Source organism: Vanacampus margaritifer, chromosome 3 (assembly GCF_051991255.1).
Source record: "Vanacampus margaritifer isolate UIUO_Vmar chromosome 3, RoL_Vmar_1.0, whole genome shotgun sequence".
Classification (NCBI taxonomy): Eukaryota; Metazoa; Chordata; class Actinopteri; order Syngnathiformes; family Syngnathidae; genus Vanacampus; species Vanacampus margaritifer.
Window position 1 is genome coordinate 8597690 of NC_135434.1, and position 20680 is coordinate 8618369.

General features: G+C 39.1%; 3 protein-coding genes across 4 annotated transcripts; 2 read left to right on the forward strand and 1 right to left on the reverse strand.

Annotated features, from left to right (window-relative positions):
- Positions 1-460: 460 nt before the first annotated feature.
- Positions 461-9888, reverse strand: ckap2l (cytoskeleton associated protein 2-like). The gene is made up of 9 exons (XM_077561153.1): positions 9713-9888; positions 8578-8635; positions 8391-8445; positions 6842-7767; positions 5599-5791; positions 5215-5373; positions 5077-5137; positions 4129-4294; positions 461-3161 (listed from the first exon to the last, which is right to left on the reverse strand). The coding sequence occupies exons 1-9, from the start codon at positions 9750-9752 to the stop codon at positions 2864-2866; spliced, it is 1956 nt and encodes a 651-aa protein (XP_077417279.1). The 5' UTR covers positions 9753-9888; the 3' UTR covers positions 461-2863.
- Positions 9889-10283: 395 nt separating this feature from the next.
- Positions 10284-13904, forward strand: LOC144048805 (uncharacterized). 2 transcript variants are annotated; one of them, XM_077561180.1, is made up of 4 exons: positions 10284-10330; positions 10419-10504; positions 11159-11599; positions 13477-13904. In XM_077561180.1, exons 1-4 carry the CDS (start codon positions 10323-10325, stop codon positions 13542-13544), a joined length of 603 nt encoding a protein of 200 aa, XP_077417306.1. In that variant the 5' UTR covers positions 10284-10322; the 3' UTR covers positions 13545-13904. The 2 variants fall into 2 exon arrangements, with proteins under 2 accessions (XP_077417306.1, XP_077417305.1); XM_077561179.1 differs by lacking the exon at positions 13477-13904 and having other exon boundaries at positions 10288-10330; positions 11159-12880.
- Positions 13905-14068: 164 nt separating this feature from the next.
- On the forward strand, positions 14069-20296 carry acaa2 (acetyl-CoA acyltransferase 2). The gene is made up of 10 exons (XM_077561181.1): positions 14069-14220; positions 15492-15658; positions 15742-15870; positions 16056-16172; positions 16264-16411; positions 17147-17322; positions 18979-19108; positions 19179-19249; positions 19558-19712; positions 19800-20296. The coding sequence occupies exons 1-10, from the start codon at positions 14205-14207 to the stop codon at positions 19879-19881; spliced, it is 1191 nt and encodes a 396-aa protein (XP_077417307.1). The 5' UTR covers positions 14069-14204; the 3' UTR covers positions 19882-20296.
- The last annotated feature ends 384 nt before the right edge of the window (positions 20297-20680 follow it).

Below are 20680 nucleotides of genomic sequence, written 5' to 3' on the forward strand. Positions count from 1 at the left end.
ATTGTAAAGACAAAATGTTTCCCAGACTGACTTACAAGCGATCGTTATTAATCTTTATAACTCCAAAAAGATCGCATATCATCTGCGCATTTCCGCATACACTACCACGTCACCACGTGTATAGTTCAAACACCGTGGTAAAATCCGAAATCTGGGACTTTCACGTCCAAGCAAACGATTTCAAAATTCATCACTATTTTTCTTACACAGACTCCAGCCTCAAAATAATTTTACACGACGAATTTACCAGCCGCCGCGCCCTGAAACAGACAGAATTCCTAAAACGTGGATTCATTTGTCCACTTACCTTAATTATTATGTGGCCGTAGAATTCTGCCCGTCCCTGAACGCCCCGCTGGAAACTGTCGAAACGTCGGTGGTCGCCAATTGAAAGATTAGGAGGTATTTTGTCCTCCTTGCGTGTTCAAATATGAGGGTGAGTTGTTGTAAGAAAAATACATTCTTTGCAAAAATGATTTTTAATCAAACAAGAGATCTCTTGGAACATTCAACACTCAGGTACATCACTTAAGAACGTGGAATTTCTGAGCGTCAGAATGTGTTCCCTCTTCCGGGTTGCAGACGCTATATATAGTTTCTTAAAATCCGCCCCTCTGATCATTTCAGCCAGTACTTTTCCAAAGGAGGTGGCAAGACGAAGTCTAATGTAAACAAACGTTCAGGGGCAAATTTGGTGCATAAACTGGGACATAGTTGAAGGGTCTGACTTCCCCAAAACAATATCTCGCAAAACAACCCGAACTGGACATAACTGATAGAGACAATAATGTATGTGTATGTGTATTATTTCAAAACGAATTCTGTTTTCATTGGTGAGATGTGCGTGTATTTAAAACAACGAATTTCTGGCCCAATCAGTGTCTAGGCAGACTGTGAGAGCCAAATGTGTTTTGGCAAAGAAGTGCGGAGAAGGAACTTTTTAGACAAAACAACGTCGTTCAAGCTTAAGGTTAGAGCATACGAGGTCAACATCATGTGCCCTGCTGAGACACAAGATTTCTAATTCAAAGGTTAATATGGAAAATTAAAATGTTCATATGTGTAACAATAGTTGGTATATAAATTTAGGTATTAAAAATGTTATTATATCTTTCAGTAGCTTGAACAAACGACTAATGTTGGCCGTAGCCTACGCGGAAAAACAGAACAACTCACGAGCGGCGAGCAGTAATAGCCAAGAGCCCAAACTTATGCTGCCTTCATGTGGTATCGGAATTATGGTAAATACCACATGTCGAGTAGAAAATTGCACGTGAACGCCCCCTCATGTCGTATTTTCCACTGGACAACTGGGAATTAATTTTGATACCCGAGTTTTGGTCTGGCAGGTTGAGTATTTATTTGTCTGCAAGTTGTTGTTTTTTTTTTTGCATAAAAACTCTTCTGAAAATACAATTTATAAAATAATAATAATAATAAATTCACTTACCAGTAAGTAAATGTAACGGAGTAAATGTAGCATTTCCTGTACACTTTGACACCAAATTTGTCATTATAGTGATAACAGATGGAAAGACATGGGATAAGTGTGATCTCGCTTGTGTCTTAGGATAAATATATTTGCATGATCCATACCAAATTGGACGTTTGCATCATGACTTGAAGTCAAAGGCCAATTTTCTGGGCTTAAGCCTCTCTCTTATCTTGGAGGCTCGTCCGTGAGGCACAGAAAGTCGTTGGCGTTAGTGTTGAGAGTCAGCACCTCCTCCTGGCCACACAGACGCAGGTCAGACTCCAGGGTGTAACAATCTTGACAAAACGACAGCAGTTGGGCATATTTTCTGGGAAATCATCGTTGTTTTCGTCCCCCTGCCATTCTCTCAGCACATACTCAATATAAACACGGTTCAGCAATTTAAGGAAAAACAAATTCCCAAAAAAACATTTTTTCCCGGAAAAAAACAATTTACAAGGAGAAAAGATCTGAATACTACAAGAAAAAAGATGGAATATGACGAGAAATGTTTATAATGCGGAAATAAATCGCCCGGTTCAGTAAAACCCCGCCTCTCCCCGTGTGGATGCCACGCCCCTCTGGTCAGAGCCGGCTGCTGCCAACGAGCGCTGCGTGTGACCCGCAAGACCGGCCAGCTGTTGTCGTACAACCGTGTCTTCTTTACATGTGGAAATTGAATAGATTTTCAATTAATTCAATAAACATTTGAAACAAAACAAAAAAAAAATCTATAAAAGGTGCTGTCTTGTAAAATTAAGCTTTTTAACTTTCTTTTTTATATATAAAAAAATATATAAAATATATATACAGTATATATAAAACTTTCCAGGCACAAATCTCACCATAATAGTATACGTCATAAGTCAAAGTGCTTCATATATAATAGATTTATATAATGGATAGTGAAAAGGACAGTGTTTTACAGAACAGCAGAAAAAAACAAAAACCTTTGGCAACTTTTGAAGCCACGTCGTTCGTTAGCTGTCCTGATTGAGCTGAAGAGTTTGAAATGAAAGTAAGAAGCTAAAATGCTTCGAATCATTCGAGAAATATGGAACTAGCAGGTTAACATAAAATGTCTGCATTGAAACGTTGGCATGGAAAATGTCAAAAAATGCTAAATGTAGACATTTCCGGAATGTGTAACTATAACAGTGTCCCAAAATGTTCCAAATGAGCTGGCGTATAAACAGATTGAAGTTAAAACTAAGGAATGTTTCTGTTGAACATCTCACTTGAATGACTCTTTTTTTTATGTGGAAAGTGGCATTTTTCAATTGTGAAAAATATAAGCAAATATGCCCTGAATTCTTTGCAATTTGGAATGGATGAGAAATCTGGAAGGACGAAAAGTGGGCGAACTTATCAAAACAAGGCTACCGCCAATCAGGACTGTATGACCTGCTCGCTCACCAGCCGGAGAACCATTTTGTCATTGAGCGCCTCGTTCTCCCTGTAGATGTACATGGTGTCGCCTCTCGCCTCGGCCGCCTCCTCCTCCTCCTCCTCCTCCTCGGTGGCCAGTAACTCGGCGAAGGACGCCACGCATTGGTCGTGCTCCCGCAGAGAGTTCGGGTAGGGCCGCGACGTGCTCTCGATGCGCACCGAGCGGCGCACGGGTGTGAAGAAGCGCACTTCATGGCCGTCCATGCGTATCGGCTCACGCTGCTGGCTGGACGGGGCGCTGCAGGAAAAAGGGGGCGAGGAAAAAATTGGGAATGATGGGAACGTTCAAAGGGCTGTTGTGCTCATTTTAGTTGCGGTGTCTGAAACATTTTAGCAACTTTTTGTTGTCATACATACAGTATAGAAATATGTAGATATGTGTAAACTATATGTAAAAAAGGATTTCTTTATTTTAATATATTTTGCACTGATGTATGTGTTCATTGTACAAAAATGTAAGATTGTATGTATTTTTTTGGGTCCCGGTTTTCCGGTGTACATGCAATAACTGTGCAGCTGTTTATCTTGGTTCCAGACAGATTTCTGTGAAAAATTGTACTGTGCACCTTTCATTCCGGTCTTTTACAACTTTTACAAAATGCTATTTTACTGGATTTTGCAGAATATTTTGTTCTATTGCTATAAAAACATGGAACCTACCAAAAGAAAGATTAGAGTCGCTTCTTTCATCAGGAAAAAGGGTATATTTCTATCTGTTTCCGTTTCGCAGCAATTAGCATCAGAATATAGCTAAGTTTCATCATTAGTCACAAATCTGTTTAAAACACTGGTGAAAAGAGCCTTTTTGCAACATGGCCCTGGTTGATTTATTATACTCTGCGGCCACCTGCTGGCCGTTTTTGTAATAACTACCATTGTTTCAAGCATTCTCTCCAGTTCAGAGGCTCCATCAAAGCCTTCTATATGCTCTAGCATAAAACAATATTTATTTATTTTTTATTATTATTTTATTATTATTATTATTATTTTTATTATTATTATTATTATTTTATTTTTATTTTTTTATTATTATTATTATTATTATTTATTTTTTTTATTTTATTTTTTTTTTACGTATAAATACGTTTTTGGGACCATGGCAATATTTAAAATAGAACGTTTTTGGGAGCAAATGACTTCAATACAACTAAGGTTTGTTTGCACCCCCCCCCCGAGACCACTGGAGATACAGTCGCTGTACCCACCCGGGAGTGGCTGTGATCTTGTACTTGACAGTGGACGAGGGTCCCGTCTCCCCAGAGATGAGAACCCGGATGGGGGGTGTCACCGTTGGGTCTTCGTCCTTGCAATTCTCTGTTTGTTCGCCTTTGCTTGGAGTGCGGTCCGCTTCTGTCCCGTCTCCCTCACAAGCTGCCGGGAAGTGGAGTTCAGCAAAGTGGAGACAAAGGCACAGCGGTGTAAAAAGCTACTGTGAGCGCCATTGTCATTCCTCACCGCTAGGGCTGTGCAATTAATTGAAATTAATTTAAATTATTACACTCCACAATGACAAAATCAGCATAAACATATATATTTTTAAATTAATACTAATATAACTAATTTAATACATTTTGTTTCATCCAAAAAGAACTTGTGTAATTATAGTGTTTCAAATAATTTTATTTGTTTTTTACGTATAAACATTTTCTTGTTTTGTACCCAAAAATAAATGATCGTCCTACTGCACAGTGCACATGCTGCACTCCAACTTCAAGTTCAAGTTTTTGGCAACATAATTAAATAAATATAAATATATCTTATCATAATTTGTCCAAAAGGAACTTACATAATTATAGTGTTTCTATTTATTTAAATTGGTCTTAATATTTTTAAATGCTTAAACATTTTCTTGTTTTGTACCAAAAGATAAATCATCGTTTGAATAATCAAGATTTCAGTTATTGCCAAAATAATCGTGATTATTATTTATTCCATAACCGAGCAGTCCTGCTCATCGCATCTCTGTTTAAATGTTGGCAGCCAAAGCGCTCGACCCCAATTGTACTATTGCTAACCAAAACAGCAGCACCAACCAACTCTGATTGTTGTTGTGATGAATGCCGCAATACTCTATTCCAAAGAAATTGTTCATTGTGCTCCAGTAGACGCCAGCAAGTTTTGAAGTCATTGTAAAAGTGCATCTCAAACGTTACCTTGAGTCTCCTCCTTCTTCTTCAGGATGTCAAACACCACCGCGCGCAGCTCGTCCACTGGCTACAGTAGATAACCGGAGACCATTTTTAGAGAAATACATACAAACAGACTCAGATGGACTGAGAGGTCATTCTCACCTCCAACACGATGCGAACAGCCTCCTCAAACATGGGCAGGACATCCAAGTTGCCCTCTCGCTCCATTAGGTGGGCCTTACATATCCAGAATTTGGCAAACTTCTGGGACACTGGTGGCAACCGGGAGAGGACCCCCTTCACCTGCGATGCGGGACAACCCTAGTTGTGCGAGACAGATCGCATGGCATTGACATTAGATCAAAGATCTGTAACCGAAATGCCTTTAAAATGGCTGCTTTGCAAATCAAAATGTCTGACATTTGGTGCCGAAGGGCTCTTGAGACTCTTTTGTGGGTCATCTCATGAGTGACGATTGTGGATGATTGATTTGGCCAACGGATAAACCCAACAAAGAAAGCAAATACATCCAATGAGCACACGTACCTCAGTGAGCAGCTTAATGCAGTCCGAGAGCGACCTGTCCACGTCGCGGATAAACAAATGAGCGTCCTCTTGCGCCTTCAGCGTGTTACAGACGGGCTGTGGCATGACGGCACGTCTAACTGCAGGCTTCAACTGCATGGGAGGGCGCTTGTAGGAAATTCCCTTAGCTTCCCGCCATTCCTGCAATTTCTTCCTAAACACAATGCAGGTCATCAGTAACAGCTTCCAGTCAAACTTTGCCAAGTGTGATTGACATCCTGCTCTCTAACACCAATGTTGATGATCAATATTGCGTTTGTGGAATATGAATTAAGTAGAAAAATCCACCCCATTTTCATCCTTCTATGGGGTGGCGGCCATTTTGTCCCTTGCTGTTGACTGAAAAATGTGAATATGACATCACAGTTGCTCAAGACTCAAGTAACGGCTCAGCTTGTGAACGTCACATGACCAAACTAAAAAATAATTGACATCATACTCTCTAAAACCAATGTTGATGATCAATATTGCGTTTGTGGAATATGAATTAAGTAGAAAAATCCACCCCATTTTCATCCTTCTATGGGGCGGCGGCCATTTTGTCCCTTTGTTGACCGAAAAATGTGAAGATGACATCACAGTTGCTCAAGACTCAAGTAACGGCTCAGCTTGTGAACGTCACATGACCAAACTAAAAAATAATTGACATCATACTCTCTAAAACCAATGTTGATGATCAATATTGCGTTTGTGGAATATGAATTAAGTAGAAAAATCCACCCCATTTTCATCCTTCTATGGGGCGGCGGCCATTTTGTCCCTTTGTTGACCGAAAAATGTGAAGATGACATCACAGTTGCTCAAGACTCAAGTAACAGCTCAGCTTGTGAACGTCACATGACTAAACTAAAAAATAATTGACATCATGCTCTCTAACACCAATGTTGATGATCAATATTGCGTTTGTGGAATACGAATTAAGTAGAAAAATCCACCCATTTTCATCCTTTTATGGGGCGGCGGCCATTTTGTCCCTTGCTGTTGACCGAAAAATGTGAAGATGACATCACAGTTGCTCAAGACTCAAGTAACGGCTCAGCTTGTGAATGTCACATGACCAAACTAAAACATGCAGCACACTCATAAATTGTGTGTGAGTTGAGTGTAATTTTAATATCGAGATATTTTTTGCTCACGATTATCAAACCGTCAAACCCTAAGATCGGCCCATTCCTATTTGCCGTTAAACTTCAACTGTACTTACATTCTCTCTGCTTGCTCAGTAGCCATCTTCTTCCCGACAGTTTGAGACTTTGTCGCTTTGGTCTCCAACCTGGGCTGGCTGACAACGGTGGCGGTGGTCTGCGGCGCTTTCTGCTTCGCCACCTGGGCGCTCGTTCCTTTCGGAGCGGTGTCGGCCATCTTAGGTTTGGCCGCCGTGGGTTTTCTGCTTGCGGCCACTGTTTGAGTTATGCGCCCGCGTACTCCAGATTTCTTTATCGTCAAGCAGGCCTTAGGTTGAGACCTGTGCTTTCCCGCTTGATCAGGTAGCCTAGCGGAAGGCATTGCGCTTGACGCCGCCGTCACCGTTGATTTGGGTCGGCTTTTGCAAGGCGGCTGTTTACCAGGGATGGCTTTCAGCTCTCGAGCGAGAGTCGGTCCCTGGTGAAGTGGGATTTTCTTCACCAGCGCCTTGGAGGACGGGATGGCGAATCTTGAAGGAACGACTCCGGTGGCCGGGGGAGGCCTAGTGACCCTCGGTTGGATCATGGCAGGGATGAGCCCTGTCCTGGTCTTGACCATGGGCCCGAGACTCAGCCGGGCTGTATAAGTCTTTGCCAAGTAAGAAGTGGTAGGGTTTGACGGCGGCCTAAAAGTACCATTTGACTTTTTCGCCACTGAAAAGTTGGAAGATGCCTTTCCCGTGGGCTGTGCTTTGACCTTTGCTGTTTTTTGGGGAAGACTTGGCGCCTTCAGAGTGGAAACGGTGTGTGTTCCAGTGAGTGTTGGCTTTTTACAGAGCGTCGACTGTACTTTCTGAGTGCGTTCAATGCGTATGCTGTCTTTGTTCCCAACGACAAACGTCTTTCTGTGCAGCTTTTGGTTGTCAAGAGGAGCCAATGGTTGGACTTTTTTGGCTTCATGGCGGAAATTTGTGACAAGAGATTTATTTTCTTTGCCCCTGGGGATCTGCAAGATAAACAGCATTCATTTGATTAAATGCCTCTGTCTGGATTTACAGAGTTAACACAAAAAACAACAACAATCAACTAATAATTCAACACAAAAAAAAATGAATACACCTTAGGTAATTAACACAAATAGTCCAATATAATTATTGGATATTACACTTCATTTATTTTTTAAATTAATGTTAATTATTATATTGGATCTATAGTTTTTATTTCTCGTTATTTAATAGAAGACCTGTTCTGTGTTAAAATACTAAACAGGATAAAATTTTTAAAAAAAAAATGGGGGGGGGGGGTTAGACTTTATAAAACACTAAAACAAAAGTGTGTAGTACCATTTAAGATTAAGGGGAAAAAACTCAGTTTTATGGCATGCAAATTAAACTTTAAAAAATGCACTTCAGAATAGCATAATCAAGAAACATGGTGGACATATTGGAGAAATCTTCCAAAAAAGAGGCTTTGAGCTGTTTAATGCCATTCCCAGTTAAGGTTTACTATCAAACAAAGCATAAAACAAAGATAATTACCGATACACATCGTGTATTTACAACCACATTACTTTGCCGCTAGCTTAATGCTAACACCTAATGGGAAACGCCATATTGAGTAGACACAGACCTGTAATGCAGACTGTCGCACAGTCTCAGGCTTCTTCCCTGGACACTCATTTTGCCTGTGGAGACAAGATCAGTCAGAGAACGTGGACCTCTGCCAAAGAAACATACACTGTGTAATATGTTTTTCACAAATGAAAACAGATCCTATTGAGCCAACCAACCCCACACATAAAAACCTGACATCTTACTGGGAGTTGTGTTTCCCTTTATTCGTCAAGTATTCCATCAATTTCTTCTTGCGCAGTTCTGTGACAAAAAAAAACAAAAGTCAGTGACATACTAATTCATCTACTGTCACCTAATTTGTCGTCACACATTTTAACAGGGAGATTAAAAATGTCAACCTGGTAACCCTCATGCAGTTTTGTATATTTCTCACTCTCTCGCTTTTTTTCTTCTTCGAGGATCATTTTAGCGGTGGCACATGACACTGTACATTTCCTCCATGGAATTTATTAAATTCTGTGGATTTTACTCATGTCATATCTTTTTAAGTCTGTTGGAGAGTCTGTGGTAGGTAGCAAGTCACATCAACTTTACTGTTGTCTGTCATATTACATATAAAATCAATATGAATATTAACATAACGATATACACTATTTGTGCCTTTCAAGTTGTACTCTTTGTTTAAATATGATGTTTAATGTGAAATACCATGCACAAATGCGTTTTACTTTGTCGGTTATATTAGTATGGTTAATTGTGTTTTTATTATAAATACAAGTGGATATTTATGAATTTAGTGCTGTGACGAATTAATCTAATGTCCCTCACGTACCTATAAATCCATCCATCCATCCGCCTTGGCTGATAAATAATAAAAAACAAGTTTTAAATTTTAAAAAGGCAGTGGTGATTATGCCTTAACCGGCAACTCTCCTGCTAGCGTTAGTTTACCGTAAATTTTACCGTTGATTAGTCAAGAGCGATTTATTCTTCGCCTGACGTGAATCGGTTAATTTACCGTGAGCCGCGTGTATTTTCGTGAGTCACTTGGTGTAGTTTGCATTTTGTTTCGCCACCAAAATAACCCTAACCCTCAGAGCAGGGTTATTACTAGACAGTAAGATACACGCGAGTTGCCGGTCACGGCAAAATAATCAAATATTGCTGTTTGTTTGGGCGCATTTTTGCCACAGAGGTGTCCAAATTGTAGTATATTTGAGGGCACCAATTTAATATTGGAAATGAATAAAGTCAGTGGAGGCATATATAATTTTGGGGGTTTGTTTTTAATAAGGATTGTACATTATTGTCTTCGTTTTCCGTGAATTAGCATTAGCAGCTAGGCTAAATAACGACGTCGTTGAAGCAAACACTTACCTTTTCTGCTCTTGGCGGTGGCAGGTTCCTCTTCATCCATATTCTTTTAAGCTGTTGTTTTGTTTTGTTTTAACTCCGCTCTAGACCAACTTCAAACTTTACTCAACTGACGACGCAATGTGCAATACGTTTTTGAAATGACCGGGTCGCCTTGCTTTGCTCTTCTGTGATTGGACAGTTTTGAATTTGTCTCGCGTCTGTGCATGCGCGTGAAGGGGTTTGGCGGAAACTGTAAACAAACGTCCTATAAAAATAAAAATAAAAAAAGGCAACATTTTTGACCGATGGATATATTGTATTTATGTTCGTAATAATTTAAACATTCATGCAATGTATGAATGTGGACTATAATAGTTTATTTATTGACAGTGTGGTATTTGATGCTAAGAATGCATTGAAGACTGAAGACATAAAAAAATAAGAAGAAGAAGGAGAAGAAGAAGAAATGGGAATTGTGAAGATAATCTAGGTTTTTGTTTGTTGTTTGGAGAGGGTTGTTACACTCTTGACGTACTGTACAGTAGCTATGGCCTGTGATTTGCATTCCAGGGCAGTAGGTGGCGGTAAAGCTACTTAAACACTATGTGTCACTCACCGATACAAGAAAGAAATGAAGAGGTACGTTTTGCAAACTCAAGTAGGGAGCAAAATAACGTTAAAAATAATAACAATAATTTGCCGAGGAAATCGACGTGTTTTATGAAAGGACGATGGCGTCGTACGAGAATCAAATTTGTCGAGTGAGCGATAACAACGAGCGACAACGACGTCAACTGGATGCTGCTCAAACAGGTATATAACCTGCAGTATATAACACATTTACTTTATTAAGAAGCGTTACACGCCATTGGTTATTAGTCATCTAGCACGTTACCTTTTTAATTCTGAAGAATGCAACTCAGCTTTGGTGATGTCCCAAATCCGCTATATTTGGGAATCACTATTACAAACTAGAAAAAAATCCCGCGGAAATGAGAGATTTGTCTCCAAAGACATTTATAGAGACCAGCCGTTCTCACACCTTTTACACACACAAAATACTGAGCTCTCCATGTACCACTTAATGATAATGACCAACGTTGAATTAAAGTGCAGTAACTTACGTAAAATGTTCATGAGAATAATACAAGACACTGTAACATTATGCACAGAACATGAACACTGCGTCTAAATATCGGGGAAATTGTATTATACAGTTAAATACAACTGAACTGTGATTTTCCATCTAATATCTATGACGTCATTCCCATACATCCTATATATTTTTTCAAGTAAAAAAAAAAAAACGGTGTCCCGCTGTGATTAAAACACTGCTTTTCTCTTCATATTCACTGTCCATTAATTTGTGGCTAATGGAAACACACAACCTTGTTTCTGCCAGCGTATTAAATCATAACATATATTTCACCCATGTGAGCTAAACTATGTGTTACTTGTGCCCTGCAGATGTCCGGCAGCTGAGTGGTGGTCAGTTTGATCTTCTCAATTTACAGCTAGCCCACATTAAGGAAGAAGAAGAGGAAGAGGCTGACGTTAGCAAGTTGGCACGAGCTGGTGTCTCTGTGACGAGTGATTCGGGTCCACATCCCCTCCGCATTAAAAAGGAAGAGGAGGATGCCGAGCAGGAGATGGATGTCAACAAGTTGCCAGTGATTGTTGTCTCTGTGAAGAGTGATGATGATGAAGGTGATCATTGCAGTCCAAGTAGAGGACCACCGCCGGACAACCTTTTATCTCCACTGTCAGATAGTGACAACATGGAAGAACCTTTGAGAGACGACAAGCAGTCGAAATGCGCAAAAAAGGAGACGACGCTTACAGAGAAAAATTCTCAAACACGCAGGAGATGTCACACACCTGACGGACATTTCAGCTGCTCGATTTGTGGTAAAAGATTTGCTCAAAATAGACCCATGATAAGGCACATGAGAACACACACGGGAGAAAAACCCTTTAGTTGCTCAATTTGTGATAAGGCGTTCTCCCTCAAGGAATACATGAAATCGCACATGAAAAAACACACAGGCGAAACCCCCTTTCGTTGCACATTTTGTAGTAAAACGTTCTCTCAGAAGAAAACTTTGCAATCACACATGAGGACGCACACTGGAGAAAAACCTTTTCGTTGTACGTTGTGCGGTAAAAGATTCGCTCTTAAGCTAAACATAGTCAAGCACACGAGGACACACACGGGGGAAAAATCCTTTCTTTGCTCAACGTGCGGTAAAACCTTCTCTGAAAGGCATCGTCTGTTATCACACCTGAGAACGCACACGGGAGAGAAACCCTTCAGTTGCTCCACTTGCGGTAAAACCTTCTCTCAACGGCATCACATGGTGTCACACGTGAAAACGCACACAGGGGAAAAACCGTTCAGTTGCTCGGTTTGCAGCACGGCGTTCTCTCGGAAAGTCAATCTGGATATACACATGAGGACACACACGGGGGAGAAACCATTTAGTTGTTTGACTTGTGGTAAAACTTTCTCCGTCAAAGCAACCATGGTGAAACACATGAGAACGCATACGGGAGAAAAACCCTTCAGTTGCTCTGAGTGCGGTAAAAGATTCACTCAAAAGGTAAATATGGTGATGCACATGAGATCACACACGGGAGAGCATACTTTTAGTTGATCTGTGTGCGGCTTGACTGCACACATGCGGAAACACCAATGGCCCAAAAAGAAATAAATTGTGAACAAGGTCACCATTGTCAACCAGTTTCTCTCTTCTTGATCCTCCTACGATTGATCATTAGTTTCCCGTTTCCCCTCAAGAATTGTGTTTACAATGATTACTTCAACTGCACTATTTTTGCTGATTTTTAGCCTGGTTACAATCTTGATTTTGCAATTGTCAACTCGGGTAAGTCAGAGTCTGTCCCTCACGGGTCAGTCTTAGGGCCCATCCTTTTTTTTCGTTCATCATGATTCACCACAGAGATGACCTCAACAAAGTTGAAGGCATATAAGTAAGCACAGAAGAAATAAGTGAATGTTAACAGATCACGCTTCAAATGAATGACAGTAGTGCAGGGATGTCAAATTCAAAGCACACCCAAAAAAAATGGTTTAGAACAGACATTATACAATATTGTTCAAAACTAAATTAATATATGTAATATTCCATATATAATATGAACATGCTGCAAACAAAATATCTAAATAAAGTGAAGGTTTAAACAATAATAAAAGTCTGTTGGTGTTGATGGTTTGTTTAAATAATAGACAATGTATGTTTTTTTTCTAGAAAGTTGGGGTGCTGAAAGGCGACCCACCGTGTTTTTTTTTGTTATGGTTTGTGAACTTATATCTGCAGGTAGCCTAGCTTGGTGGCGGCTCGAGCACACATTCCAAGTCCAAGTGTTTAAAAAAAACAAAAAAAAAACGTTGTATTGAACAAATTACGCATTTAACAATAAATTAAGCAAAGTGCATATTCAGAACAAAGAAATAAAAAAAATTGTAAGACACCTTTTGTAACACACCTTTCTTGTCTGTCTTTGCTTAAAGTGATGCTCAAATAGTGAAACCGACTTTTTTTTTTAGGCTTTTTTTAAAAGAAAAATGTTCTTAAGTCTTTGCCAATTTGTTTGTTTTGGATTCATGACAAGGGTCATGTTTTTGTCCCCCCCCCATCTATTTATTTCAATTTATGTCAAAATAGAAATGAGAGGGGTGCTGTTGTTGTTTTTTTGTGCATTTTATTGTTTGTATATTTGTTTTTAATTTAAATGAAAATGACACTCCTTTTTTAATTTTACAGTATGCCCTCACAGATGTCAACAGTATCACCGATCGAACGGACTGACGGAAATCATTTCAGACCAATAGATGGCAGTGTTGTAGTACTACAGTTTGTAAACCGCCAAAACAACGACTGCGAGGAAGAAGGGGAATCCGACGACGAAGAAGAAGAGCCACAGATATGACGGGAGGGGTACGATCCCCACCTCCCTTAAGTTACGTGCATACAGCGCGGCTAAGCTAGTGGGGGCAAGGTGTTTAAATGATGCCCGCACGTTGTGCTATACACTACAACGTCGTGCAATCGCAAACTGAGAAAATAACTGTCCTTAACGTAAAAATAGTTTTCTCTTTTTTCGTTAGTAAATATTGTTTATAGCTTCCAGTATAGGAGCGCTTCAGTGACTACAAGCCTTTTCCTGGTTTTATTTTTATTTTGTTTTTTAAATCAGCTATTTGGTGTAGCGTATTAATAGCATATGTTTTGACGTTAAATAAATATATAAAGTAAACCTCATTTGTCATTTCATCTCATTTCGTTCGTTGACTTTTGAAGGGAGCGTTGCCTCCACCAAGATGTCCACGCGTAGGCATGTCGCTTAACCGTGCTGGTACGTTCTATGTTTTTTAGGGGAAAGGTCGCACTGTGTGGAGCTTCTGAGCACCCAGTACATTATTTAAAGCCTAAAGGAGAACATCTAAGGCAAAAGTTTGTATCCGACTTGTTTGGGCTCTTTATTTTTCACCATGGCACTGCTCAGAGGTAAATACGCCTAAAAATCAAACAAATGAATGTCAAGTAAGCGGATCGGCATGTATGAAAGGACAACATTTGTCAGTGGTATGATTGATATTTTGTGTGACAATATAACATAAGCTCATCATACATCTGTGGGAATTACTACAAAAATGAGGAACAAATATTGACGTGTTTGTTTGTTTTTGCCTTTGGTCAATTTCGCTATGTTGAAAGCTTGGGTGACTTCAAGAAGTGATTATACCAGCTACACGATCTTTGATACACATTAAAAAAAAATCCCTTAAAATGAATCACATCAGCGATGATTAAACATTAATGTTATCTTAAAAAGATCATTAGTGACTGCTCCTAATTCCCTCTCCCATAAAGGAAATAAACTGAGTTACAAATGATAACTAACTAGTCGCTATGGAATGTAACCAGTTTCTAGTGCATTTCAAATTCTCAAATTAATTTGGACTCTCCACCCCGCTTTGATAGAACTAAAAATGATAAATCTGAATATTATAATGAAATGGACAATTTAACTCATTCACTGCCATTGACGGCTATAGACGTCAAAAATTCATTAGTTTCACTTTCCCCCCCCCCATTTTTGTCAACAATAGTATGAAAACCTAGATTATTTTTTTTTACATTTAGAACACATGTAAAATTTGTGATTAATCGTGAGTTAACTAGTGAAGTCCTGCGATTAATTACGATTACAAATTTTAGTCGCCTGATGCCCCTAATTTTTAATAATCTTTTCTTTTAACAAAAAAAACCCTTTACAACATTTTTTTTTAAATAATCTTTTTTTTTTTTTAAGAAAAGATTATTAAAAATTAGGGCCGCCAGGCGATTACAATTTTTTTTATCGTAATTAACCACATGACTTCACTAGTTAACTCACGATTAATCACAAATTTTATATCTGTTCTAATTAAATAAATAAAAATATATAGGTTTTCATTCTCTTGTTAACAAAAGTGGGAAATAATGTTAAACCAATAGAAATAGTTCAAATGAATTTCTGACGTCTATAGCCGTCAATGGCAGTGAATGAGTTGATACCAAGGATGCACCAATACCATATTTTTCATACCTAGTAGCTACAAGTACTTACATTTATTTGAGCACTCATCAATACAGAGTTCTCTTACTTAATGTCATTACCTCTTGCAATTTTCATGAAGTTACAGGACAAGACCATTTTTTAATCCTCTTTTTAGTCAAGCCAACTGAAAAGACTGACTGATGAAATGTAACTCTCACTGCTCTTTGCTCGCCAGGCGTATTCATTGTAGCTGCCAAGCGCACTCCATTCGGCACCTACGGCGGCGTCCTGAAGGAACACAGCGCAACAGACCTAGCCGAACACGCGGCCAAGGCGGCCCTGGCCGCAGGGAGCGTGGCACCCGAGCTCATAGACAGCGTCATCATAGGGAACGTCATGCAGGTGCTTAATCACTCCACATTATAACCACATTCAATTATGCATGCGTTGCAGATGTTCTTGTGTTTTGTTTCGATTCCTTGTAGAGCTCAGCAGACGCCCCCTACATCGCACGCCATGTTGGTCTGAGGTGCGGAGTTCCCATTCCGGTGCCCGCTCTCACTGTCAATAGGCTGTGTGGATCTGGTTTCCAGTCTATCATCAACGGGGCTCAGGTGAGACTGACCCATAGAACGTTAGGCTCAAGTCAATGACTAAACAATGTTTTTGTATGCTTACACTCTCTGGAGACTTCATTAGGCAAATTTATAGAATATAATGAGAGCATGAATGCAAAATCTGCATAACCACCGTCTTTCTCTGTTAAGTTGTTGTTAAGCGGTGCCATGTGTGTTTTCAGGAGATTTGTGTGAAGGACTCTGAGGTGGTATTGTGTGGCGGTTCAGAGAGCATGAGCCAGGCTCCCTACGCCGTACGCAATATCCGATTCGGTACAAAGTTTGGATTGGATCTCAAGGTTTGATTTTGATCACACTTCACAAAGACACAAAACGACACCCCAAAAAAATAATGATAATAATAAAGCCTCCCCGTGCCTTGATTGACAGCTGGAGGACACCTTGTGGGCGGGGTTGACTGATCTACATGTAAAAATCCCGATGGGCATCACAGCAGAAAACTTGGCGGAGAAGTACAAAATCACACGAGAGGACTGCGACAACTTCGCGTACCAGACGCAGCAACGGTGGAAAGCAGGTCAGGGAAGAAATCGATTCGGCAATATATCGCGATATTACAGAGCGCAATTCTCGAATCGATTCGATATGCGGCCAAATCGATTTTTAAACATCATTTTTTTATGGGAATGTTCAACAAAACGTCTTACTTAGGGTTAGGATTTACGTGTTAAGCATGGAAGAATGTTATATTCATGGAACATTAAGCCTTAATATTTTATTTCAATGCTGGTCAAACATGAGACATGAAGTTTCAGATAAATACAAAATTTTCATACAAATCTTACAGTGTACATGTACAAGTTTACTGATTAGTATTTTCTGAATTTGAGTTTTAGAAAAAAATCGCAATAATCAATTTAAAGATTCGTATCGGGATTAATCGGTATCAAATCTAATCGTGATACGAATCGAATCGAATCGCCAGGTACTAGGCAATTCACACCCCTAATATATATATATATATATATATAGTTTTTTACAAATACACTTAATGATTTTTTTCTCACAGAAAATGACAACTTTTTTCTATGAGTAAAATCATACAACTTTATTCTATTGACAGTACAACTATTTTACTCATAACATTGTAACTTTTTGGTGTTTTATATATATTACAGCTTCCTTTTTTTTTTTTTTTACCATTGCACAACTTTTTTGTCCTAATTTTACTCTTCCTTTTCCATGTAACCCTAATACTCTTTTGTAGAGTAATACATTGCTTATATTAAAACATTTTTTGCTTTTTCCTCAGCTCACGAGGCTGGCCACTACATGGCAGAAATCGCTCCTATTGATGTGAAAGCAAAGAAAGGCAAAGTGTCCATGGCTCAGGATGAACACCCTCGTCCTCAGACCACGATGGAACAGATGGCCAAGCTGCCCACTGTCTTCAAAAAGGGAGGCACTGTTACTGCTGCTAATGCTTCAGTGAGTCCTCATCACTAACTTGATTGACCCCCCCCCAACAAAAACATATATTTTGAAAACATCCGAATAGATCTTTTCAATATGCTGCACGTATTGCTACCGTTAATGTTCATATATCCGTAGCGTCGACGTCAATGCTAACTTCTGGGAGTGATAATAAACAACTAGCTTCCTCCTTTAAAAAAAATGGTTCACTATCTGCTCTTGTAATCTGCTGTCAACTGTTGCTCATCCAGAAATCATGCTCAGTCACTAATTAAGGACGCTAAAAAGCCTCTAATAATTTACACCGACATTTTAGAAAGTGTCGCCTGTTCCCAACGCTAGCGGCTAGTGGCTAGTGGCTAGTTAGCCGCCTAGCGAGTGCTTCATAGGCTAGCAAGGGCCATCGGACTACTTTTCAAAGGCAGTTTAACCCCTGGGCGTTATTTGTCCATTTTCTGGCTTTTTTATATTTTTTCTGTTTTTCATCAAAGAAAAAGCATTTGAAAAAAATACACTAGGGACCTGACATTTTACCAGGATTGTTTAAAAATGTAGAAGTTCAAATTGGCGCCATGCTGTAGTTTATAATTATAACCAAACAGGAGGGAGAGATTCACATGAAATTGTTGTAATAATGCCCGATTTTGGCTCATTGACTCCCATTATAAATCACAGTTTTTGATACGCTGTAAACCTGATGTGTTATAATGCATTTTGAAAGTGAAAAAAAAAAAAAAAAAAAAGTTATCTCACTTCAAAGGAAATGCCTGATTTTGGCAAAATTACAAGAGTTTTGTGCTATTTGGAAAACTGCCATTGTATGAAAACTGGGCATGCAGAAAAAATTCTATTATGACTTATGGACTTATTCAAGCCTCTAAATATTTTATGTGAAATATTCAAATTAGACCTTTATTTTACATATATATATATATACAGCATAGTTAATTTTGCTGTTGGCATAATACTGCTATTATTGTCCATAGAGGGCATTAAAAAAAAACATTTTTTTAAACTATATATGTATAGATAGGTCTGATGCCAGTGAACATTTTGAGCGGTTCAAAGTGAAAAAAATATTCATAAATGACTAAGTTAACACACTTCAAAGGAAATGCCAGATTTTGGCAAAAATTACACAAATTTAATCAAACTATAATAACACCCAGGGGTTAATAGATGAAAATGACCCTTCACACATTGATGGTGACCGCCTGACAAAGTTACAGTTCCTACTGATCAATTTTTAACAAACCGGGGAGAAATTCTCACTAATGTTTCTAGAGAAGACTAGACCCTTTTCAAATTTAGGAAAACTATTTTGATTATCTAAAAATAAAAACCAAGAGGTTGTTATTAAGTGAAATGTGTTATTTTCTGTTGTGTATTCATAATTGTTCTTTAACCTACTTTTTTTTTTTATCTGAATATTCAATTATTCTATAGAATTTTCAGTAGGATATCCAACTACCAAAATATTTACTACCCGCAGTCCTACCTGCAAGTTATGCTGTATCAATTTCTTAAAGCACAGGTAAATTTGAAAAAATTAAAAAATTAAATATTTGGGAGTATTTAACATAAACTCAACCTTTAGTTATTGTTGCTGTTCAGGTCATCAGTAGCCACTCACCGTTCTGCCACCTGTCCGCCGTATCTGCCGCTCCTTAGGGTGTTTCAGACGGCGCTGCCGCATTGGTGATTGCCAGCGAGGATGCACTGGGTCAACACAAGCTCACGCCACTGGCCAGAATTGTGGCCTATCATGTGTCAGGCTGCGACCCGAGTATCATGGGCATAGGTGAGTGGCGCTCATGTGAAGCGTTTGTTTGAAATGAAAACAAGTCAATAAAGTTATTTTCATTACGCAGGCCCAGTTCCAGCCATTACCGAAGCACTCAAAAAAGCAGGACTCTCACTCGGTGACATGGACCTGGTGGAGGTCAGTTGAAGTCTGCTCGTCCGTTATTCATATGACTTAACATGGCCGCCATCACTGTTAGCTTGCGTTTTTCATTAACCACTCAACAAGAACTCCCTTGCTTTTGTTAAACTACCAAAAGTATCAAGGATTACATAGCTTTGTCTTGCTAAAACTGGCCTGTTTAAGAGTCGCTAAGGTTAGCTTGTTGTAAGTTCTTGTTGAGTGATTAATGAAAAACGCAAGCTAACAATGATGGCGGCCATGTTATCGCTGGTCTCTCACAGAATGTCATTCAAGTGAGGAATCACGGTTGATGTTTTACACAGGTGAATGAGGCCTTTGCTCCCCAGTACTTGGCTGTGTCAAAGGCTCTCGGACTCGATCCGGAGAAAAGCAACGTCAACGGTGGCGCCATCGCCATCGGACATCCGCTCGGAGCTTCGGGGGCTCGCATCACCGCTCACCTGGTTCATGAGCTCCGGTAGCGCAGTCACGGCAATATACGCTGTCATCAGGAGTTATTTCATCTGGCTTTGAATGATTTATTTTGTTTTTTTTTTGGTGGCAGGCGACGCGGCGGCAAGTACGCCGTGGGATCAGCTTGCATCGGAGGCGGTCAAGGAATCGCCATCGTCCTTGAAAAGTGCTGAGTGTGCTACAGAACAAAGAAGAAGAAGAGGAATGCCATCATTGTTCAATCACTTGATCAAATTCATACAAATGCTGCTTACGCATCACATTGCATTTTAATTTAGAAACATGAAGGACTGAATCCTGGTTTCCAGGACGAAATATTATGATTTATAGCCAGATTGTGGTTCCAGTTTAACCATTTGCAACATCAGTCTATTTATAAAAAATAATGTAAGACGCATGTTGCAGTCATGTGTTGCCTTACTTTAATAAGTTATGGACATAACTATTAGTACTAAAACCTTATTGATGATTTGTGTCAAAATTACCTCACCTGATACATTTGCCTTATATTTTGATCACTCCATCATAGAACAGCTGTGTGTATTTTTGTGTTACTTGATCTGAATAAACTACATTTTTCAAAACCTTTTGGTGGATTACCCTGGTTCAAAAACTCGACATCATCAAACTTGTTAAAACAAGAATTTATTTACACTTTACCCTAGTGAGAAAAGCTGTTTATTTGTATGACCATTAATCACAAAAGAAAAGGAAAAAGTGGAATGATAACTGAACAACAGCTTTACTTGATCAGGTCTTGTTTTACACGTGCTTATGTTATTCTTCAATGAACATTTATTTTGTTTTATAAGGCCAATTGTACAAAATACTTGTGTATTTAGTTACATTCTCAGTTGAATCGTGTAGAATTAACATGTATTATTTTTGTTATAGTATTTCTTGTTGAAATGTATGTTTGAAACGATTAGAGACAAAACAGAAATTGACGTAGTAATTAACAGAGTGGTACAT